The sequence below is a fragment of the Heterocephalus glaber genome, unplaced genomic scaffold (genome assembly GCF_053883595.1).
Source record: "Heterocephalus glaber isolate CG9 unplaced genomic scaffold, H.glaber_assembly_v1.0 deba00000331, whole genome shotgun sequence".
Lineage (NCBI taxonomy): Eukaryota > Metazoa > Chordata > Mammalia > Rodentia > Bathyergidae > Heterocephalus > Heterocephalus glaber.
The window spans coordinates 32503702-32524749 of NW_028258142.1; the positions used below are offsets into that span (position 1 = coordinate 32503702).

General features: G+C 36.4%; 1 protein-coding gene across 10 annotated transcripts in view; it reads left to right on the top strand.

Moving 5' to 3' along the window:
• The window catches only part of Dym (dymeclin), a 424183-nt gene that overhangs the window by 166155 nt on the left and 236980 nt on the right, over positions 1-21048 (top strand). For all 10 annotated transcript variants that reach the window (XM_021236605.2, XM_087189093.1, XM_021236606.2 and 7 more), the window contains exons 9-12: positions 9508-9690; positions 12164-12342; positions 19152-19277; positions 20434-20547. In XM_021236605.2, coding sequence (XP_021092264.1) covers positions 9508-9690; positions 12164-12342; positions 19152-19277; positions 20434-20547 — 602 coding nt within the window. The remainder of the gene's footprint in view (positions 1-9507; positions 9691-12163; positions 12343-19151; positions 19278-20433; positions 20548-21048) is intronic.

Sequence of the window (21048 nt, forward strand, 5' to 3'; positions counted from 1 at the left end):
AGAGAGGAAGGAATAATTATCTCTTGCTTTGTGAATTACAACAAATGACTATGTTTTGGACCTTGAGGAATTTGCCAACCCAGAAAAAAGAAAACTTTAAAAAGGAAGCAAATGGAATAGCACCCTGTTTGAATGTAAACATGTAAAAAGTTTATAAACCAATGGTCAGTTCTATTATTTGACAGATTTCTGAGCTATTTTTTTCTAAAAGGGTCATTATATTTAGGGCCCTCTCCCCCACCCTCACTGAAGTTTATTTACTTGTATCTGCTTCATGTCAATTTTTTCTTTAGCTTCTAGGCTACAGTGAGTAGGGCATGGATTGTCTTCTGGGCTGGCTTTGGTCACTTCTTGCCTCTTTCCTCACATGATCCATGTTCCTGTCTTCTCCAACCTTCTGGGGTCTCCACTGCATCTTTGGCTTCACACTCACAGCTGTACATACTGCCCTTTCAGGGGCTCATTGCCTAATCTCCCTGGCCTTCTGAAATCTTGGTGAAAGCCTTCATGACTCTACAGCTCTTATATTCTTCATGCACCTAAAACCAGCACCACGTAGATGATGCCAAGGTCTGCTGCCAGCTGGAACAGTAGCCAGACTTTCTTCTCTCTTGGCTCTAGGGTTTGAGTGCCTGGATTGCTGAGCACTGTGAACTCAGTCCCAAGAAACAAATTCTTTGGGCTGCAGCCATTCTGGAACATGGTTCTCTGGGGCTCTCTTCTCAAAGCAGTCTTTCACCTTTACAATTTGGAGGCTGCAAAGTGTGGAGTCCTGCTGGTTCTTGTAATGCCCTCAGGCCATCTTTTCTATTGCCCTCTTTTGAAATTCTGGCCTTTTTATTGCTACTCTTTTTCAGCATCTAAGTTCTCTTCTGTTCCATCTTTACAGGCTGCAACTTTACTGGCACTTTCTGACCAAACTCTGAACTTTTAAAATCATTTTATTGTGCTGTTTGCTCTTGATTTTCAAGGTATAACTGACTGGAAGCTCCCAATAGTAGCCATGCCACCACCTCAACATTAGACTGCCTTGACATTTCTTCTGCAAGACTAATTAGTCCACTACCCTTAATCTCAGTCTCAGGCAAAGTCTCTGGACATGAGCAAAATACAGACAGATTTTCTGCTAGAGCATAACACACATGATCTGGAGTCCAGCTGTCAATAGAGTTCTTGTTCCTAACTGAAACCTCTTGAGCCTGGTCTTTACTGGCAGCATTTCTGTCAGCATTCTGGTCTTCTGAGTTCAGGCCAGAATCTCCCCATCAAGTTCAGTTTACAGCATTCCAGGGCTGCTTCTTTAGTTGCTTTCTCTAGACCTTTCCAAACTCTTCCCACAAGCCAGTTTCAAAAGCTCCTGAAACACATGGTCAGATACAGTTACAGCAACTACCCCACTCTTGGGTACCCAAATCTGTCTTTGTTACTTTTCTCATTGCTGAGACAAAATACCTGACGCCCAAAGTTAAAGGAGGAAAGATTTATTTTAGCTCAGCTCATAGGGATTTCAGTCCATGGTCAGCTGGCTCCAAGGCAGGATAGTATGGGATAGGAACCAGACAAGAAACAGTTCATGGTGTGACAGGCAGCCAGCAACCAGCAAGCCTGCCTTTCTGTTTTATCCCATCCAGGCCATAAGTCTTTTGGGTGGTGCTTCCCACACCCAGGGTGGAGCCCCTGTCTTCAGTAAATCCATTCAGCCACACTCGGAACTATGCTAATTCCAGTCAGTGTACTAATTTAGTTCCACACACCCTTAATCCACATTCACTCATCCTAGATCCAGCCACCTCCAAAAAGCCCCACCCGTGACCACATGAGGCTTTGGGGGGGATATCTAGATGCAAGCCATACAACAATATTGTTCTGGAGTTTTCTGATACATAATTTGCATTAATTAGGATATTGGTTTGGCTTTTAAGAGACCCAGTCCCAATGGCTTCAATGAGATAGGACATTACATTTCTCTCAGATAAGTCTAGGGCAGTCCGTGGATGCAGGTAGACTTGCTTCCTGAGGCCATCCAGGGAGCAGAGTTCTTTCTTCTTCTTTTACTATTCCCTCATACAATGTCTCTCATACAGTGTCCTCATACAATGCACAAAGTCAGGTTTGGCTCCCCACTACTACACTTGGAGTGTAGACATTGGGAAAAGTGAAGACAAAAGGAAATCGTACCTTCCTTTTAAGAATATGACCTAAAATTTGTATGTCCTACTCTCAATCATACTCCATTGGTTGGAATTCAGTTTTATGGCTGTGATTTTCTGTAGGAAAAGTTGGGAAGTATAGTCCTATAGCTAAATCCCAGCATATTTTATTTGTCAAAAAGGAGGGAACATGGTATTGGGATCAGGTACCTGACTGCCACAGTGTTTGTGCTGGAAGGTACATTCTTTATTTATGAAGCTCTCTTCCCTTATTATTTTACTACATTTACATAGGAAAAGCATAAATGTTTTAAGAGTTTAGATGTATTTGTTGGATCATTATGGCAATTAAAATAGGTTTTAGGTTGTTGGAATTCTTATTTCCTCATTATATTAACTTCCTCAAAGAGAGTATGAGCTTTCCTTGTTTGCACTCTGGCCTTCTGGCATAGAGCCTACCCATAAGAGGTATTACATATTACATATAAAAAAAATGACATATTTTTTTGATTGACTAGCTTTTTATAGGTGTTGATTAAAACAGTGCTAATAAAATTTTCATATGTCTCTAGTAGCTGACCTGCCTTCTTAATTTTCTCATGGTCTCTAGTTTGTTACAGCGTAATAGGTTCAAAAATATATGAATATGACTTTTCCCAGATTTTTATAACTATACTTGACAGTGTTTAGTATCATTTATTTTCTGCATATCTGAATGGATAGTGTTTTGTGATATGTTTGTTATATATAATAAAGCAATTATAGCTATAAGTAGCATGTTTACTAATATGAAAAATAGTAATTTACCTCGATTTCTTTAAATCTTAATAAATAATATTGATTTTGAGTTCAACGTTTTTTAAAATAACAGATCTTTTTTACTTGAGTATTATGTTAGTTGATGTTTTAGTTACCCATACTTTGTATCCTCATCCCATTTTGATTATTAAGGATAAATATGTATGAGTCAGTGCTTTTAAAACACAGAATCAACACCAGATTTGTTTTTTTCATTTTAGTGCTTTTTTAGTTTTAGCTAGATGAATTTTATTTTAAGAGCTTATTTAGAAGACCCATGGGATATAATTAAAAATCTTTGGGAACCATCCTTAATTTGGTTTTTGGAACAGAAAGAGATATACTATAACTTTCCCTTTTTTTCTGGTGGAAAGAAAAAAATTTTCTCTCAAACAGGAAAATGCAATTCCTTTGAGATTCTTGAGTCATGGATCAGAGGCTTGGATCTGAAAAAAAAATCATTTGGAAGAATTCTGGGCCAAAATTATGGGCCAGTTTAAACTACAATGTAGGCAATGGCAAGCTGCCTCTTTCTCCTCGTAAGGAAAGGCACTGTTTACCAGAAAGAAGTGAGATTGCCCACCCCACCCACAAGCCCTGGTCCTCTTTAAGCAGCTCTCAGCTCTCTTGGAAAAATTTGAAGGAGGAGGAAAAAGAGTGGAGTTGTGCTGAAAGAATCAGTGTTTTGGCCCAGGGATTTGGCTCAGTGGTGCAGCCGCCTGCCATGCAAGTGCAAGGTCCTGAGTTCAATCCCTGCTACCAAAAAAAAAAGAATCAATGTTTTGTTTGTTTAGGAATAGTCAACTCGTTTCTTCTAGTAATGAAGATGAGCAGCCATAAAGAGAATCCCCAAAACAAAACCACTTGTATTTTATTTTGGAGAGCCTTTTGTGCTTATTTTTGTTGCAGATTGAACTTTCTAAGCATGGGGGGGTTTTTTTGCTTGCAATCTTGGAACACATGGTGATGGATACAGGGGTAGACAGTCTCGGAACAAACTCTGAGTGGAAGGAAGTGACCTAAACCTTTGAAAAATGTTAAAGATAAACAACAAATCAATTTCAAAACATAATTAGTACTTGACTACTGGCTGTACTTATTAATTTAGAATTTCTTATTAAATGTCTCAGGTTTTTCAACCTATGTCAAACATTGTTTTCAATAAATATAAATTTGTGATATGGTTATTAGTTATAGATATTTTTTATCCAGAATTTCTAATGAAAAGGAGAGAGCATAGTACTTAACAGAAACTTTCCTAATTCATATTAAAATTTTTCTGCATTAAAAAAGTTCTTACTGAGCCTCAAGTTGACTTGTACTAACACTAAAGTTTTATGCCACTGTGCCATTGGAAGCTCCTTTTACGTGCCTCTGGAGACCTCTGAAATTTGGGTGGAGTGGGGGGACTGCCCTCTTTCCCCATAACAACATTTTAAAAGTTGGTAGTAAAGCCATCCCAGTGAATCATAGAAAAATTTTGAGATTTATATGCCCACAATTACATAAGAAATGACATAATGATAGGCTCTTAAAGAGGTAATTTATATCATTTTCAGTAAAAATGCAAATATTAGAAATGAACAAATTTCCTCACTGAACTAATTATAATATAAAGGAATAAGAAGTATCTGCTTATGTTAGTTCAGGAGATAAAAAATTTATATTGAAAATTTATTTTACTTTTTATGGTATTTTATGTTGGCATTCCATCATGTTCCTCAGCTCCTCTATTTTTTTATCTGTATCCTTTCTAGATTTATTAATCATGTCTTGCACTATGGGCACAATCTTTGCTGTTATGTGAGAAATTATTTCTGATTTCATTTTTTCCAGATCCTCTTTCGTTGCTAGTTCAGCGAGTCGAGGCGGTTGAGTATCAGAGTGTTTCATTCATCTCGTTTCCCTTTGGGGTTGCTGTAGGTGATCCGAAGTCTGGTTCTGTGGCTTGTTTACTTGTCTTCTCATTTTGACGTGGGGGCGGGTAGGGTGTGTGTGTGTTCCTGGCGCCCACACGGCTCACCTCCTCTGTACTGGGAGCCGCAGCACGCCTCCCTGGAAGTCTCCTCCTGCCTGGGAGCCGTGGTGTGCTGATCTGGAGGTGTATAGTATTTTAAATATTTTTACAGAAGTATTCTTTTTTTTAAAAAAAAAGTTTTATTAGTACGTATTTGTCATACCCAGTGCTCATGTTCATCATAGAGAATTAGTACCTGTACATAATATATCTTAATTCTTTTTCCCCATTCCCCTTTCCTCCCTTGCCTTCAATCCTTCTTCTCCTCCCGACTTACAGCTTTGTTTTCCTTCCATTCTTTTGCTTTTTAAATCCCTTTCCTGTCCTTCCCTTTACCTTCCCCCTCCTCTGTTCCCCTTCCCATTTGAACATGTTCTTCCTGCCTCCTAATATCTATCCTCCATATCTTCCATTTTGCTCCTTTTTTACCCTTAGGTTTTCTCATGCAAGATAAACAGTGTGATATTTAAACTTGTGTGTCTTATTTATTTATTTCACTTAAAATTATAGTCTTGAAGTGCATCCATTTACCTACAAATGGCTCAAGTTTATCCTTCTTTATGGCAGAATAGTAGTTCATTCTATAAAACACCACATTTTCTTTATCCATTCATCTGTTGATGGCTATTTGGGCTCTTTCCAGGATTTAACTATTATAAATTATACTGCTATAAACATGGACATGGATATATCACTATGGTATGATGCTTTTAACTCTTTTGGGAAGATCCCTAAAGGAGGGCTAGCTGGGTCAAATGGAACCTCTAGTTTTAATTTTTTGAGGAATCTCCACACTGATTTCCATAGTGGTTTTACTAGTTTCCACTACCACCAATCATGGAGAAGGGTTCCTTTTCCCCCACAGCCTCGCCAGCATTTGTTATTGGTTGATTTCTTGATGAGAGCTATTCTTTCTGGAGCAGAAACATTTAATTCTTTAAATAAAAGTGTTTTAAAGAGAATAATACCACCATTACATAGGCAATATAAACAAAGACATGTATAAATATTAAAGTGAAGTGTTACATCCATTGCCACATGTTGGTGGTATTTCCTTTCCCATTTCTTTCCTTTCCCTTTTGATTTCATTTCCCTTTCCTGTTTTCTTTTTTCTTTCTCTTCCTTTCCCCTTTGTCCTTAATTTCTGGTTTAAATAAAAATTATAGGGCTGCATCCCTAGTTCTAAAGTAAATTGCAACACATTTTCTGGGATTGGTGACCAGAAATTTCCCCCTCTCTTACTTCCATTCTTATTTTTTGATCTCCAAAGTTACATTTGAATACATCTGTGTTAAGAGTTAAGTGAGTTTTGTTTTTTTTTTAAAGTAGGGTATATTATTTGTATGTGTGTAATGTTTTGTTATTTGTCTTTTTCACTTAATGATATTCTATTGAGAATTTTCTATGTCCCCCATAATGATGTACTGATGGGGTCAATCTTGTTATTTTAACATTCTTTTTTTATTTTTAGTTTTTGATACAGGGTCTTGCTATGTACCCCAGGCTAGCCTTGAACTCACCATGTAGCCCAGGCTGGCCTCCAACTTGCAGCAGTCCTCCTGCCTCAGCCTCCTGAGTGCTGGAATTACAGGCGTGTGCCACCATGCCTGGCTATTTTAACATTTTTTTACATTGTATGTTTTTGGTGTTTTTTGTGGTACCTGGGATCGAACTCAGGTCCTTGCGCTTGTGAGGCAGGCAGTGGAACCACTGAGCTCAATCCCTGGCCCTACATTGTATTTTTAAAGAAATAAGTGAATATATTATTGCAAAAAACTTAAGCTATGAAATGAAACAAAAGTCTTTGTTCATTCCATGCAATCCTACTTTATTCCCCAAAGGTGATTGCTATTACTTGTTTGGTGTATACTTATTATGTACACTTCCCTTTTTTTCCCCCCTCTTTTTCTGGGGAGCAGTAGAAAGGCACCGAATCCAGCGCCTTGCTTATGCTACCCAAGGGCTCTATCACTGAACTATATCCCCATCCTGTTTTAAAAATACTTGAGACAAGGTATTGCTAAATTGCCTAGGCTGAATTTGAATTTGCAATATTCTTGCCTCTTCAGTAGCTGGGATTACAAGCATATGTCACCAAAGCTAGTGGACCTCTTGTTTTTTAAAATGTATTTATATATATCCACATACACACATATACATCTGTGGCTTTGATAAGTGGTTTTTAAAATTACCTCAGTTTTCCTACAACTTGATTTTTTCACAGTATAAAGACATTTCCTTGTTAGTACATAAACTATCTACCTCTTTTATATTCCTCACTGTGGATAAGCCATACTTTATGTTATCATTGTTAGGGGTAATTGTTTATATTGTTTCCATTATTTGATTATCATATCACTGTAAAAACTTGTGTACATTCATTTTTGTGTACCTTTTCACCTGTTCCCCATGAGGGTGTACATTTTAAATTTCAGGGAGAACTGCCAAGAATCCTCCAGACTATCATGTACCACTTTGATGTCTTATTCTTGGTAATTTTTTCTACTTTTAACAATATTGGATATTACCATTCTTTATACATTTTTTTGTTCTCATGGATGATCTTACCGCTTATGTATCTTTTCCTTTTATTGTTTGGACTTTTATTATCCACTTTTATTTTGAATTATTTCTTTTTATTGATTTATAGGAGATCTGTTTTTAAAAAAGTAAATCCTTTTTTATGTTGCAAATATTTTCTGGTCATCTGTTATTTGTCATAACTTTATGATATATTTCATTACATAAAAATAATTTTTTTTTTTTGGTACCAGGGATCAAACTCAGGACCTTGTGCTTGCGGGGCAGGTGGCAGAACCACTGAGCTAAATCCCCAGCCCCTTATAAAAATAATTTTTAATAGTCAAATTACTACTCTTCATATCTTCTTGAATTTTGTTAGATGCATAAGAAAAAGTCTGCCTTCCCTCAAGATGTATATACATACTTTAAAAATTATATACTGGGAAAATGATTAAATTTTATTGGTCCAAGAACATTGGTAGATTTTTAGGCATTTCGTACTGAATGAGAATCCTACCTTTATCATAACTTCATTCTTTTTTAACTTAATTTCTCTACTTTGGTGCCAAAAAAAATACCTTTTTTTTTGAGACAGAGTCTTGCTGAATAGTCCAGGCTGACCTTGAGCTCACTGTTTAGCCCACCCTGGCCTCAAACTCACAGCTTTCCTCAAGTGCTGGGATTACAGACATGAAAATAACACTTTTAAATGACTAGCTTTTTAAAAATTTTGCTACGTGAGTGAGAGCATACCTCCTCAGGTTAGCAATTCTCAGAAATATCTTTGTTCCCTCACTTTTTTAAATCTAGCAATATTTTATATATACTGTATTGCACAGTATCAAACATTTCTGTTGGTATTTTGATGGTTATCATACTGAATTTTAGATTCATTTTTGGGCAGATTTGACAGTTTGTGTCGGTACTATGTCTTTTGCCCATAAACATATTATCCCTCTACTTTAATTCAGATTTTCTGTGGCCTTCAAGCAGGTTTTGTAGATGTCCACCTAAAGGTCTTATATATTTTGGGCTTTTCCTAAATATTTTATCATATATGTGGTGCTATTGTGATTGGAATTGAATATATCTTCTAGTCATTCATTATTTCTGTGTGGATGCTTTGATTTTTATCTTTTAGCTATTGAACAAAACCTGTTAGTTGTCAGTAATGGAGTGGCAGTTGATTCTCTTTGATGCTCCAGAACAGCATTGTCCAGTAGAAGCCACATTATGTAATCCCCAGTAAACATTCCTGTACCTGCATCTGTGTGTCCCTATTCAAGTGTTCCCTATGAGAGTATGCAATCTTCTGGTACCATATTAAAGAAACGGGTGAAAATAATTTTTGTTATAAACTTTAACCTAGTATATTCAAAATACTGTCATTTCAACATGCAAACAATAAAATATTAGTAAGATATTTTACATTCTTTTTTTGTATTATCTTCAGGATTCATTGTGTATTTTATACTTACATTGCAATGCAATTTAGACTACATTTCACCTGCTCAATAACTACAGGTGGCTAATGACTACTGTATTTGACACTACTGTATTTGCCTGAAAATAATGAATATTTTTCCTATCTTTGTAAAATTATCTTTTCCTTCTTATAATGTTTTTGCTTGGAGCACCAGTACTATGGTGCTGATGTTGATAATTAATAGTGTTTATAGTGTTTAGCTACTGTGGATTGGTATAAAAGTTGTATATGGAATTGTACTTATAACTGCATATGTTTTCATATGTAAAGAAAGATTTGAAAAAATACGTAAGTAATTTATATAGTGGCTGTCTCTGAGAAGTAGAATTATAGGACTAGGGGCTGATAGTCTTCAAAACATTTTATATTGCTTGGACAATAGGAAAAGTTTCAAATAATGACTTCATTTTCTAATCAAAAGGGAAAGTAAAATGTTATTTCCAGATCTGAAACATAAAATGCACAGAATATTGTACTGGAAGACATTCACCTTCCTGGTGGTAGCAATCCTAACCGTGTGTTCTCTTCTCAAGCTGGACTCTGGACTGTCTTCACACTCGGTGGTGTGGGCAGCAAAGCAGCTGCCTCTCCAGAGCTTCCCTCTCCTCTCGCCAACCAGAGTCTCCTGCTTCTGCTGGTGTTGGCTAACCTGACAGATGCTCCAGACGCACCAAATCCCTACAGACAGGCCATTATGTCTTTTAAGAACACGCAAGGTTTGTGATACTTTCTCTCTTTCTAATGAAGAGAACACTGTTTAAATTATTTATCTTAAATTTTTGAAGATGAGTGTCAATTTGTTGTTTTCACGTTGGTTACAAATGAGAAAAACAGATTTTTCTGTCAGTAGTCTTGGGAAGATCAAATAAATCTTAGAAAAGTGCTAAGGTCCTTAATATCTGTTTAGATTTACATTTTTTTCAGAGATAATCAAACATGGGGGACCAAAAGATGTAGTACAGCAGTTGATTCAAATTATTGGCTTTAGAGTTAGATTGACCTACATTCATATCCCAGATTTATTCCTAAACACCGATGGCCTTATCTGTAAAGTAGAGATTGTAATCTGTACCTCACACAGTTCTTGTAAGAAATGAATGAATTGGGCTGGGGATTTAGCTCAGTGGCACTATGCCTGCCTCTCAAGGGCAAGGTCCTGAGTTTGATTCCCAGTACCAAAAAAAAAAAGAAAAGAAATGAATGAACTTTTACCAAAGTACTGACTCACCAAATTGTTGCTGTTACTGTAAGAAGCAATATAATGCAGAGGCTGCTCTAGGTTTTACTCAGGGCTGATGTGGGAAAAATTACCTAATTTCTCTAAATCTTTATTTCATACTTTGTAAAACTGGTCAGAATGACGTGGTTGTTGCACACATTAAATACATGATAACAGACATAAGGCAGTCCATGTAATGGCTGGTTCACAGCATTTAGTATCTAGCAGTGTAGTGATGTTGTGGATACACACATACCACACACACTCATCAGTGCAGTCAGGTATAGTGCAGACGGGTGAATATGCCACTTTGCTCCCATTGGGAAGAAGAATAGAGTGTCCAGAATCTTCTCCAGTGAGTCTCATATAGATTCTCTAATTTTGCATGCTCACAGTGCATGACAGCAGTTCTTTTTGCCATCCTGTGCACAAATATAAAGTCAACCTCACAAAGGAATTATTTTTATTAGTGTCATAAATAGTATTAAGATTGAAAAAATAACCTATATTTCAAATGTAGAAGGGGAAGTGAAAGTGCCGTGTAGCTGAATTGCAGGCATTTGTAGATGCATTTCTCTTACAAACCTAAAGCAGGAAGGAGAGTCTTAGAAGCACTGAGCTGCCAGAGATCATTTGTGTTGGGACATGGCTTTTTTCCATAAGAGTACAGCTTTCAGAAATGGTAAAACAGATTAGTGTGTTTTTCATTTTTGTTTGTTTTTAGTGGATCTTCTGTGTTTCAAGTCTTTTCAAAAATTATTTGTGCTTAGTTTTCAGAGCACATGAAAATATTAGCTCTTTGTACTGTCATATTCCTGTGTTTTATCCTGCATTTTATCCAGTGATATTATGACCTCCTCTGAGTCAGTTGAACCTGTGTATATCTCCTTTTTAACTTCTTAACCTTTCTTGCTTCGGTTTCTAAGCAAATAGGTTAACTGTAGAAAAGAGGCTGTGTTAGTTTTAGAGTACCAAGAATTTTCCCAGTATTGACTATCATTTATGCTTTTCATCATTCCAGTAACTATCTTTAAAAAAAAAAGTTTCTTAGCAGTTGTAGATAATTAAGTTTTCTTTTAAACAATAAATTTGTAGAAATTTTCTGATAGTTGTCTTAGGTCTAGTATGTTTTGTCCGTTATAGGAGTTAATGTTGAACATATGTACTGATTTTGGTGTTATTTTAAAACTAGCTAAATTATTTGTTGTTGTTCTAGCCGTTTTCTTTAGGAATGGATTAATAACTTGATAAATACTTCAGCTATAATTTATTTATTTGAAGTAAGTAAACTTCAAGGCAAGTGTAGCTTTTTTGGTTTTGTTTTGTTTTTTGAAACAGTTTGGCTGTGTAGTCCATGCTGGCCTGGAACCTGAGGTCATCCTGCCGCAGCTTCCTGAGTGTAGGGATTGAAGGCATGCACCACCATGCCTGGCAAGAAAGTTTTTAAAAACCTTGTCTTAGAATAAGATGTCTTATTTTATATACAAACTATATTCTTCATCCCTGTTTTTATTTAGGACTGGTTATGTTTGTTTTGTTTTTTTGGTTTTTTTTAAAAAGGTCTCAATATCTTGGTAAAATTATATCTGTCAGAGGCCTTGTGCCCCATAGCTCTATTTAAATACATGTTTTTAGTGCTGATTTAGTTCTGCTTCATATTGGAAAATAGTAATAAACTATGGAACTTAGTTTTTTAGTACTTAAGTTTAAAATACAAATTGAAAATTTAACTCGGAAACATAGGGATTTTATATAAAATTAATGGTAATTGGGTTATAAGCATTACTTTAATATTACTTTTTTTTTGGTACTGGGGATCGAACTCGGGACCTTGTGCTTGCAAGGCAGGCACTGGAACCCCTGAGCTAAATCCCCGGCCCTAATATTACTTTTATTATTTGTGTAAAAACATAGTCCAGAAAATAGTCATGTTGTTTTTTAAAATTTCGTTTATGTTCTCTGTCTACTAGATAGCAGTTCATTCCCCTCGTCGATTCCACATGCCTTCCAGATTAACTTTAATAGCTTATACACAGCTCTGTGTGAACAGCAGACGTCTGACCAAGCAACGCTTCTCTTGTACACGCTGCTCCATCAGAATAGTAATGTCAGAACATACATGCTGGCTCGCACGGACATGGAGAATCTTGTAAGTATCATGCTGAACATCACATGCTCTGTGTTTTTTGTGGGGTTTTTTGCTGTGTGTATTTTATAGAACTTTGGAGAATAATTTATTTTCCCAAGAAAGCAAGTATATTTGCCTGGTTGCTACACAGGTAGTGTTTGAGAGTTAATAGGGAGATGTCACCGGAAACAAGCAAAGGTCTGTGTTTCTTCAGTGTAGATGACAGCTCACATGGAGATGACCTCAGAGCAGAGCACAGTGGCATCCTCTGCTGGCTGGACAAGCTCCCCCATCCTCAAGGTCGTAAGCAGCTACCCATTTCTGAGGATCAAGTTCTGGGAGAAGCACCCTCTGCAGTTTTCAAGGGGGTTTTATTTCTTCTTGTTACCTTCCAGCTGCTAAGCGCTTATAGTTGTATAATTGGCCCCAGTTGCAGTGTACTCGTGATGACAATGGCTGAAAGTAAGAGTGATTTTTTATAAGCTAATTTTCTCAAGTGTCTGTTCTGATAGCCTAGAATCTAAGACTGTCTGAGTGCCCTTCCTGACCTGTTATGATTATTTTACGGTTCTTTGCCAGATATCCCTTAAATGTATACTACCTTTTGTTGTGTGAGTGAAATTGGTTCCACAATTTTCGTTAGACAAAAACTCACATAAACAATCATTGATTTCCCATTATAACTAATGTGTGAACAGCAGTCTTTCCCTGAGAGGAGCAGTAAGCTGCCTCATCAAGGCATGTTTGAAGTATATGTGTGTGTGTGAGTGTGTGTGTGTGTGTATTTAGATAACTGTGGACTATTAATGCACTCAGAAAAATGTGAACATTCCTGAAATAGACACAGCTGTTGAAAGCAACAGAATGTCTCCTCTGCTTCATTTTTTACAGGTTGATAGAACTTCACCAGACAGACTGTAGCCAGTTTTTCAGTGTTAAAATACTCTGTAAACACTGAAGAAACATTGCATAGTAGAACTCATTGAGCATTTTGTACATCACAGAAACTCTAAGAACAAAAATTGTGGTTAAAGAACCTGTCTCCACACCAAATAGGTGTGGAAAATATTGGCTTAAATATCAGTATTGGGTGTAAAGTATACTGCTCATGAGTAAAATCTTGAAAAGATCAGGCTTGTTTTCTGATGTGTGTATAAAAGCACAGAGACAGTTCTGAGCATGATGCATTCTAAAGGAAGTGTTGAAAGTAATTACACAACTTGAGACATCATGTCTTTAAGAGAGTTTGGTGATAAGGATGTTGGTTTGTAAGATAATACATGGAGTGGCTGTCTCTGTTTAATGACATTCACCAATGAACGGTTATAAGACTTTGTTTAACATTTTCTGGGGAGGTTTCTAAGGTTTGTTTTGTTTTGTTTTTGGTACTAGGGATTGAACTTTGGACCTTGCGCTTGCGAGGCAGGTGGCGGAACCACTGAGCTAAATCCCCGGCCCAGTTTGGTTTTTTTGTGATACTAGGACTTGAACCCAAGGACACTCTACCACTGAGCTATATTCCCAGCCTCTTTTAAAATTATTTTGTTTTGAAACAGCATCTTGCTAAATTGAAAAGGTGGGACTTGAACTTTCAGTACTCCTGCCTCAGCCTTCCTGAGTGTGGGAATTACAGGTGTGAACCACCAGAGCCAGATAAGGTGTTTCTTTCTTAACTTTCATAGATTACTTTAGTAACTGATTAGTTTATGTCCCTATCTGTCCTTTTGCCTTTCTTCTATAATAAATATTTGAGGCTATGATGAAAAAATGTTATCAATGGGAAATTTACTGTGCTGACCTGATTTTGTGGTTGTTATCATTGATTTTATTCTATAGCTTCTTATTGATATTAAGGTAATGTCTGATACTTTGGGTTTTTCTCAAAATACCTCATTGGGTGTAGGTTCTTATAAAGTCAAAGGCAAACCTGCCTCTCTTCTGTGGCAAGTATTGACTGACATGGGCCCTTTTTAATGATGGTTTGAGTAACTGCTGTTTTACAACCTCCCCCCGACCCAGTATTGGATATTGAACCCAAGGGTGCTATACAACCAAGGTTCATCCAACCCCCTTTTTATTTATATTTTGAGACAGCATCATGCTAAATTGCTTAAGCTGAGCTTGCTACTTTACTGCTTTAACTTCTTCAGTAGCTGGGATTATAAGCATGTGATCTTTGACATCTTTTAACTCAAGAATACGCACTAATCTGAAATAATTTGCGGCACATTTCTAATTGGTGTCCATCAGAATAACGATGCAGTAACTTGCAAATTTCTTTTTGTGTCTATGAATAATGTATAGGGTAGAATCCAAGGCTCTGAATATTAAGAATAGTGTATAAGAGGACATCCCTTTAAAAAAATTCTTAGGCATAGGATTTTTATTTTGTTATCACAAGTGAAGTAGTTTATGTATGAAAATAGCTCAGACGTTTTAGCTAGTCATGATTTTTTTAGTTGTAAGTAACAAATTTATGCCCACTTTAAAGGAAAAGGAGTATACAATATTACAAATGAAAAACTTGTGAATATTTTGCTTTCAGTCATGGCTGCTTCTTTGTATTAAACCACATTGTCCAAGATCTGTTCCCTATCCCTTGCTTCTGTTTTCCCCAGCCTTGGTCTCCTTGTCTAGCGCACCTTTTCCAGGGATAGAATGGATTTCTAGTGGCCCCAGTCATATGTCTTTCTTATCACTTATAAGCTGAAAGGAAAAATTATGTATCTACTGTTCATAAAAATCTCCTGATGGGCTCCAAAAGTCTTTTTGGATCATGTGCCCACTTTGGCTAATCACTGTGGAATGGGGCCTTCTCAGTGATAGCCACGGGGTGACCAGGGGCTCCTCAAAGGAAGGGATTCTGGATAAATACTATACAGCCACTTCAACATTATAATTTTTTATAAAATTATAATTTTTTATTCTTTATAAGTTTTTTTCTTTTTTCTTTTAATCACCATTTCAGTTTCTGTTTATGTTAATCCAGCAGTGACTTGGCAGCTGTTTCCTTTAAACCTCCACCAGTGTTCTGTCCTTGGACCAGGCCTTGAGTGTGTATTATGTATTGCAGAAATGCGACTCACATTGTTGTGATATTAACTTAAAACTTCACTGAAAATACACATAGACAATGAGTTTAGTATTTATAGTGACATGAAGTCTACGATTTGTCATTATCAAAATAAGTTATTTAAGGATTTCTATATCTTCTTTGAGGTTCTTAATAGTCTTTTATTTTCTGAGTATGGATTTTATGTAAAAATCATAGAGGCCAAATGTCTTATTTGTTCCTTTTTTCTTGCCCTTTTCGTGGCCAAGTTTCTTAAAAGATGTGGACAACGTTCTCTGCCTGCTCTTCTTTACTTACTGTTTACTGTTCAGCCTGTTGTGATCCAGCTTCTGTTTCCTTATCACTAGCACCTTGTTACAGAATCCACTGGACATGTGTCCTCACTACTTCATTTGAACACTGCTGCATTTGGCAGTGTTCTCTTTTGTTGTTTAAACTGCCTAGGCCTTGTGTCAGTTCTGGCTGCTATAACAAAAATACTATAGGCTGGATGCTTAAACAAGATGAGAATTTCAGGATAAAGGCGCTGGCCAACTCAGTGTCTGGTGAGCACCTGCTTCCTAGTGTGCACATGACCATCTCCTTGCTGTGTCCTGATATGACAGAGAGCTGAGAGGAAGAGGAAACTAGCTGTCTCCTGTCTCTTAGAAGGATTGCCCTCACTGTGAGGGCTCCACTGTTATTACTCAACCGCCTCCCATAGACTTCATTTCTTAATTCCATGCCACTGGGGATAGAGTTTCAACCTGTGAATTTTTGATGTGCAGAAATAAGGAGTCCATACATCTACATACCTCTAGAAATCCATTCTCTCCCTGGAAAAGGTGTGCTTGACAAGGAGACCAAGGCTGGGGAAAACAGAAGCAAAGGATGGGGGACAGACCTTGGACATGATTTAATACAAAGAAGCAGCCCTGACTGAAACCAAGATCCTTGCTTCCTGTTGTACTCAGCAGATTTTTCTACCTCTATAGCTACTGTTCTCATTCTCTCTCTGTCTGTTTCTCCCCCCACCGTGTGTTATTTTTCTTTCACCTTCAAATGTGTCCTGAAGTACAGTTCTATCCATCTTTATCTTCTTCCCTGAACTTTCCCCCAAAACATCTACTGAAAACTATCCTGTTGTCATCTATACTTGGACAACTTTGAGTTCTTTGCTGTCTGGATTAAAAGTATTTTCCTAATTGCCCCAGACTTTCCCATGTGATAGCCTCGTAGACATCTTATACCAAATGTGAAAATGGGACTCCTTCTGTCTCTCAAGACCTGCTCTTTCTTCTCTTACTCCTGTATTCTCTATCCCAGTGATGAACCATCCACATGGCTGGCAGAAATAGGTGGCACTGACCCCTCTGTTTTCTTCTTCCATATCTAACTAAGTCCTCTTGGTTTTCATGTCTTAGTGTCTTTGGGATCTATTAATGTTCTTTTTCCTTATTGCCACTTTTTAGTTTAAGCTGCTTCATCTTCAATTATTGCAATATTTTTCTAAATTGTTAGTTTTATTAGTATGTTTGTGGTAAATAATGTTTATATTCATTCTGGGGAGTTGGTACGTGTCTATTACACATCTTAATTCTTTTTTTATACCCTTCCCTTTCCCTCTTTTCTCCCTCCCTCTATCTCTTGGTCCCTTTCCCTTTTGCAAAAGATTTATCTTCCTGTTTTATATTATCTTTTATTTTGCTCTTTATGTATATTTTGGGTTTCTCATGTAAGAAAAATTATGTGATATTTAACCTGGAATGTCTGATTTATCTCACTTAACATTATGGTCTCAAGGTGCATCCATTTCCTACAAATGACTCAAGTTTATCCTTTATGGCAGAATACTATTCCATTGTGCATAAATTCATATTTTCTTTACCAGTTCATCTTTATTGGCAGCTTCCAAGATTTAACTGTTATGAGTTGCATTGCTGTAAACATGGGTATGCATATGTCACTGTAATATAATGTCTTTAACTCTTTTGGTAATATCCTTAGAAGAGGAATAGCTGGTTCAAATGGAATTTCTAGCTTTAGCTTTTTGAGGAATCTCCAGGCTGATTTCCATAGTGGTTGTATTAGTTTACATTCCCAGCAACAATGTAGAGGGGTTCCTTTTCCCTTGTCACCTTGCCAGCATTTGTTATTAGTATTGTACTTGATTTCATGATGATAGCTATTCTTTGTGGAGAAAGATGGACTCTCAGTATTGTTTTAATTTGCGTTTTTCTTTTGGCAAGAGAAGTTGAATATTTTTTCATGTATTTATTGACCATTTCTACTACTTCTGAGAAGTGTCAGTTGCCCAATTTTCAGTTGGGTCTTTTATTTTGGGGGGTCTAATTTTTTTGAGTTTCTCATGTATTCTAGATATTAGTCCTCTGTCTAGCTGGCAAAAATTCCTGCCCGTTCTGTAGGTTGTCTCTTCACTCTGTTGGTTGTTTCTTTTGTTTGCAGTAGCTTTTTAATTTGATATGATCCATATGTTGATTGTTGGTGTTATTTTATATGCAATTGGGGTTCTGTATAGAAAGCCCATGCTTATGCAGATGTCTTAAATTGGACTGATGGTGTAGTATTCAAATTATATGTCAATTAAAATATTTAAAAGAAAAAATTCAAGTGCTGTTGTGACTTAATCCCATCAGATCCATTACTCACTCATTATTGTTTATATGTTTGAATATACCATTTATTGTTTATAAAGTACAGAATCTGTAGATGGGTATCACTGTAGCCCTGGATGTAGTTCTTACAGCTTAGACAAAAAAAAGGACATGACACAAAATATATATAGGAAACTGCAGAATCAGAAGTAGCATCTGTTGAGTTAAATGGCTGTAAAATCTTAACTATGCTAAGTAGGTAATGTGGAATGTGATGTTGCGTATTTGACATAATATCAGAAGGGCCTCCAAAGGCAAGGGAGCCTGGAGTCTACATAGAAAAAAGAGTAGTGAGTATTTTGGTAACTGTGGTACATTAGTTCCTGGAAGTTAGTAATGTTCATGCAACTGCACTTAATAATTTAGGTCGCTACAATAGGTGTGTCTCCCAAAATGTGCCTATTTTATGGGCTATGTGTGCCGTTTTGCTTTAGGGACTTGTGTATGTAAACAATTTATTCATTACAGGTTATTGTCTGATTTCAGTTACAGATAATGAATGAATGAATGAATGAATGAATGAATGAACAAATTGAAGGCATCAAAATAATGATTCAAAATAAATTCATCTATATGTATACAGGGTCATAAAATGAAAAGCTTGACAGTTATGCTGAAGAATAAATCTCAGGACACATATTGAGAAAATGAACCTTGGGTAGTAATTGTTTATATATTTACTTATTTGAACTGCTTATTGAACTTGCCTATTTATATTTATTAGTATTAAAATACAAGTGATAGTAAGCATGTAATTTAAGGTGCTCTTTAATGTCTGGGTAGCGGGGCTTTTCTTTTTTTTATTTTGGTTGGGGGAAGGTAACGTGACTTTATAAAAGCTTTAAATCATGAGCTTAAATGGTCTCTACAAATCCAGCCTTTAGATTGGTTAGACCTTTAGAGATCATCCTAGAGTTTGTAATAGTTTTCCTTCTTGGTATTTTAGCAACACCTACAGTAAGAAGGGGTTTGTATTTTTTTTTTCTCTAAAGGAAAATTTAACTGTGACATTAAAAGGTACCAAAAAACCCATAAAGATTTAAAATAATTTAAGATTTTACAATCAGGTATCGAAATATTACGTTATAATTTTTATTCTCTAGGTTTTACCAATTCTTGAGATTCTGTATCACGTTGAAGAAAGAAATTCACACCATGTATATATGGCCCTTATAATATTGCTGATCCTTACAGAAGATGATGGCTTCAATAGGTCCATTCATGAAGTGGTAAGTTACCATTACTTTGATTAAACCCACCATAAGACTTATTGTGGTCCTCTCGCATATCCAGTTTTTGGGTGCGTCCATCCTCTTTCCTTGACACCAGTGTTACAAATCTACTCTGGGAATGTCCCAACCTAATGTAGTTCTTGCTTATTGAGGTGTGTACCAGAGCTGCCTCCTCTGTACACCCATAGCAGGACACGTGTGTCTCCTCGTGAAAGGTGTATGCACTGCACTCCTGGCCTCTCTTAAACATCCATTGTAGAGATTTTCTGCTGTCTGTTGGGAAAGCTCTATTTTTTAAGAGGCACTTACCACACTTACCAGCTGATCATGGTGGTGCATGCCTGTAATCCCAGAACTCTGGGAGGCTGAGGCAGAAGGATTCCAAGTTTGAGGCAGCCTAGTCACTTAGCAAGACCCTGCCTCAAAATAAAAAATTAAAAAGGGGGCTGGGGTTGTATCTTAGTGTGAAGGCCCTAGGTTCAATCCCCAGTACCACACATAGAAACAAAAAGAAACACTTTTTCTTCTTTCAGTCTTCAAAATACTTTATTACAAAGTATATTATTGGGCTAATAGATAGTTTTCCAATATCCTCTAATACATACCCTGCCAGTGGAGCACTGAAGAGTACCTGGCATTTGCTTGTAAAGCTTTTCTTATTTTCTCTTTCAACTTGCTAAGCTCTGTTTTATTTTTCTGTCACTTTTTATCCTGTTTGCCATAGCTCCTTCAGATACATCTCCTTTTCATATTTACTAATGATACCTGCATTTTTTTCTCTTAAATTCTTGTATTGGTACATTTTAGGTATACAATATGTTTACATTTATCATTGGGTACTTGTACCTGTACATGATATATCTTGGTTCTTATTTTAACCCTATTCCCTGTGCTACCTCCATTTACTATAAATAAATGTGATACCTCCATTTACCGTACCTGGTGTGTGGGGTTTTTTTTCTATTTAAGAAGGAAGGAGAAGTAAACACCTTAGCAGTTTGCTTACTAGAACTGAAAACTTCACAATTGATTTTAACTTACTGCTTAATTTGCCTTTAAAACAAAGAGATTGCTTATCAAAAATTATAGATATGAAGTAATTTCTTTTTCTTTAAATCAGTCATTTTACTTAAACTTTTCTTCCTCATTACAGATATTAAAAAATATTACTTGGTATTCAGAACGGGTTTTAACTGAAATTTCACTGGGGAGTCTCCTGATTCTAGTTGTAATAAGAACCATTCAATACAACATGACAAGGACGAGAGTAAGTATTCCATAGCTATTTTTCTATCTTTATCCAAACAGTACAATTCAGATTATCATTTAAAGTAATCTCAGTTTTTAGGGTGCTAATATGCTCATGAAAAATGATGGAAAAATACAGATCAACATGTAACCACTGTATTACATGATTATAGTGTAATGTGTGTTTCTTAATATTCAATGATTGGATGATCAGAGAATTATATGTGACAGAAAACAAGCAGTGAGGCACATTTAGATCCAGTCTGTTGTGTAATTTTGCTAAATTGATAACACACTGATTTGCCTTTTAAAAGCAGCAACAACAAAGTATAAGAAGTTTGTGAGCACAAAAAAATATGTTTTCAGATGGGAAAAAAAGGTAGAAGAGAGAGAATGCTTTAAACAGTAAAAAGAAGGTAGGGATAGGAGGTATGGCTCAGTGAGAGCACTTCCCTAGCACTTGTAAGGGCCTGAGTTCTATCCCTAGCACTAAGGAAAAAAGAAAAAGACTAAAAGAAAA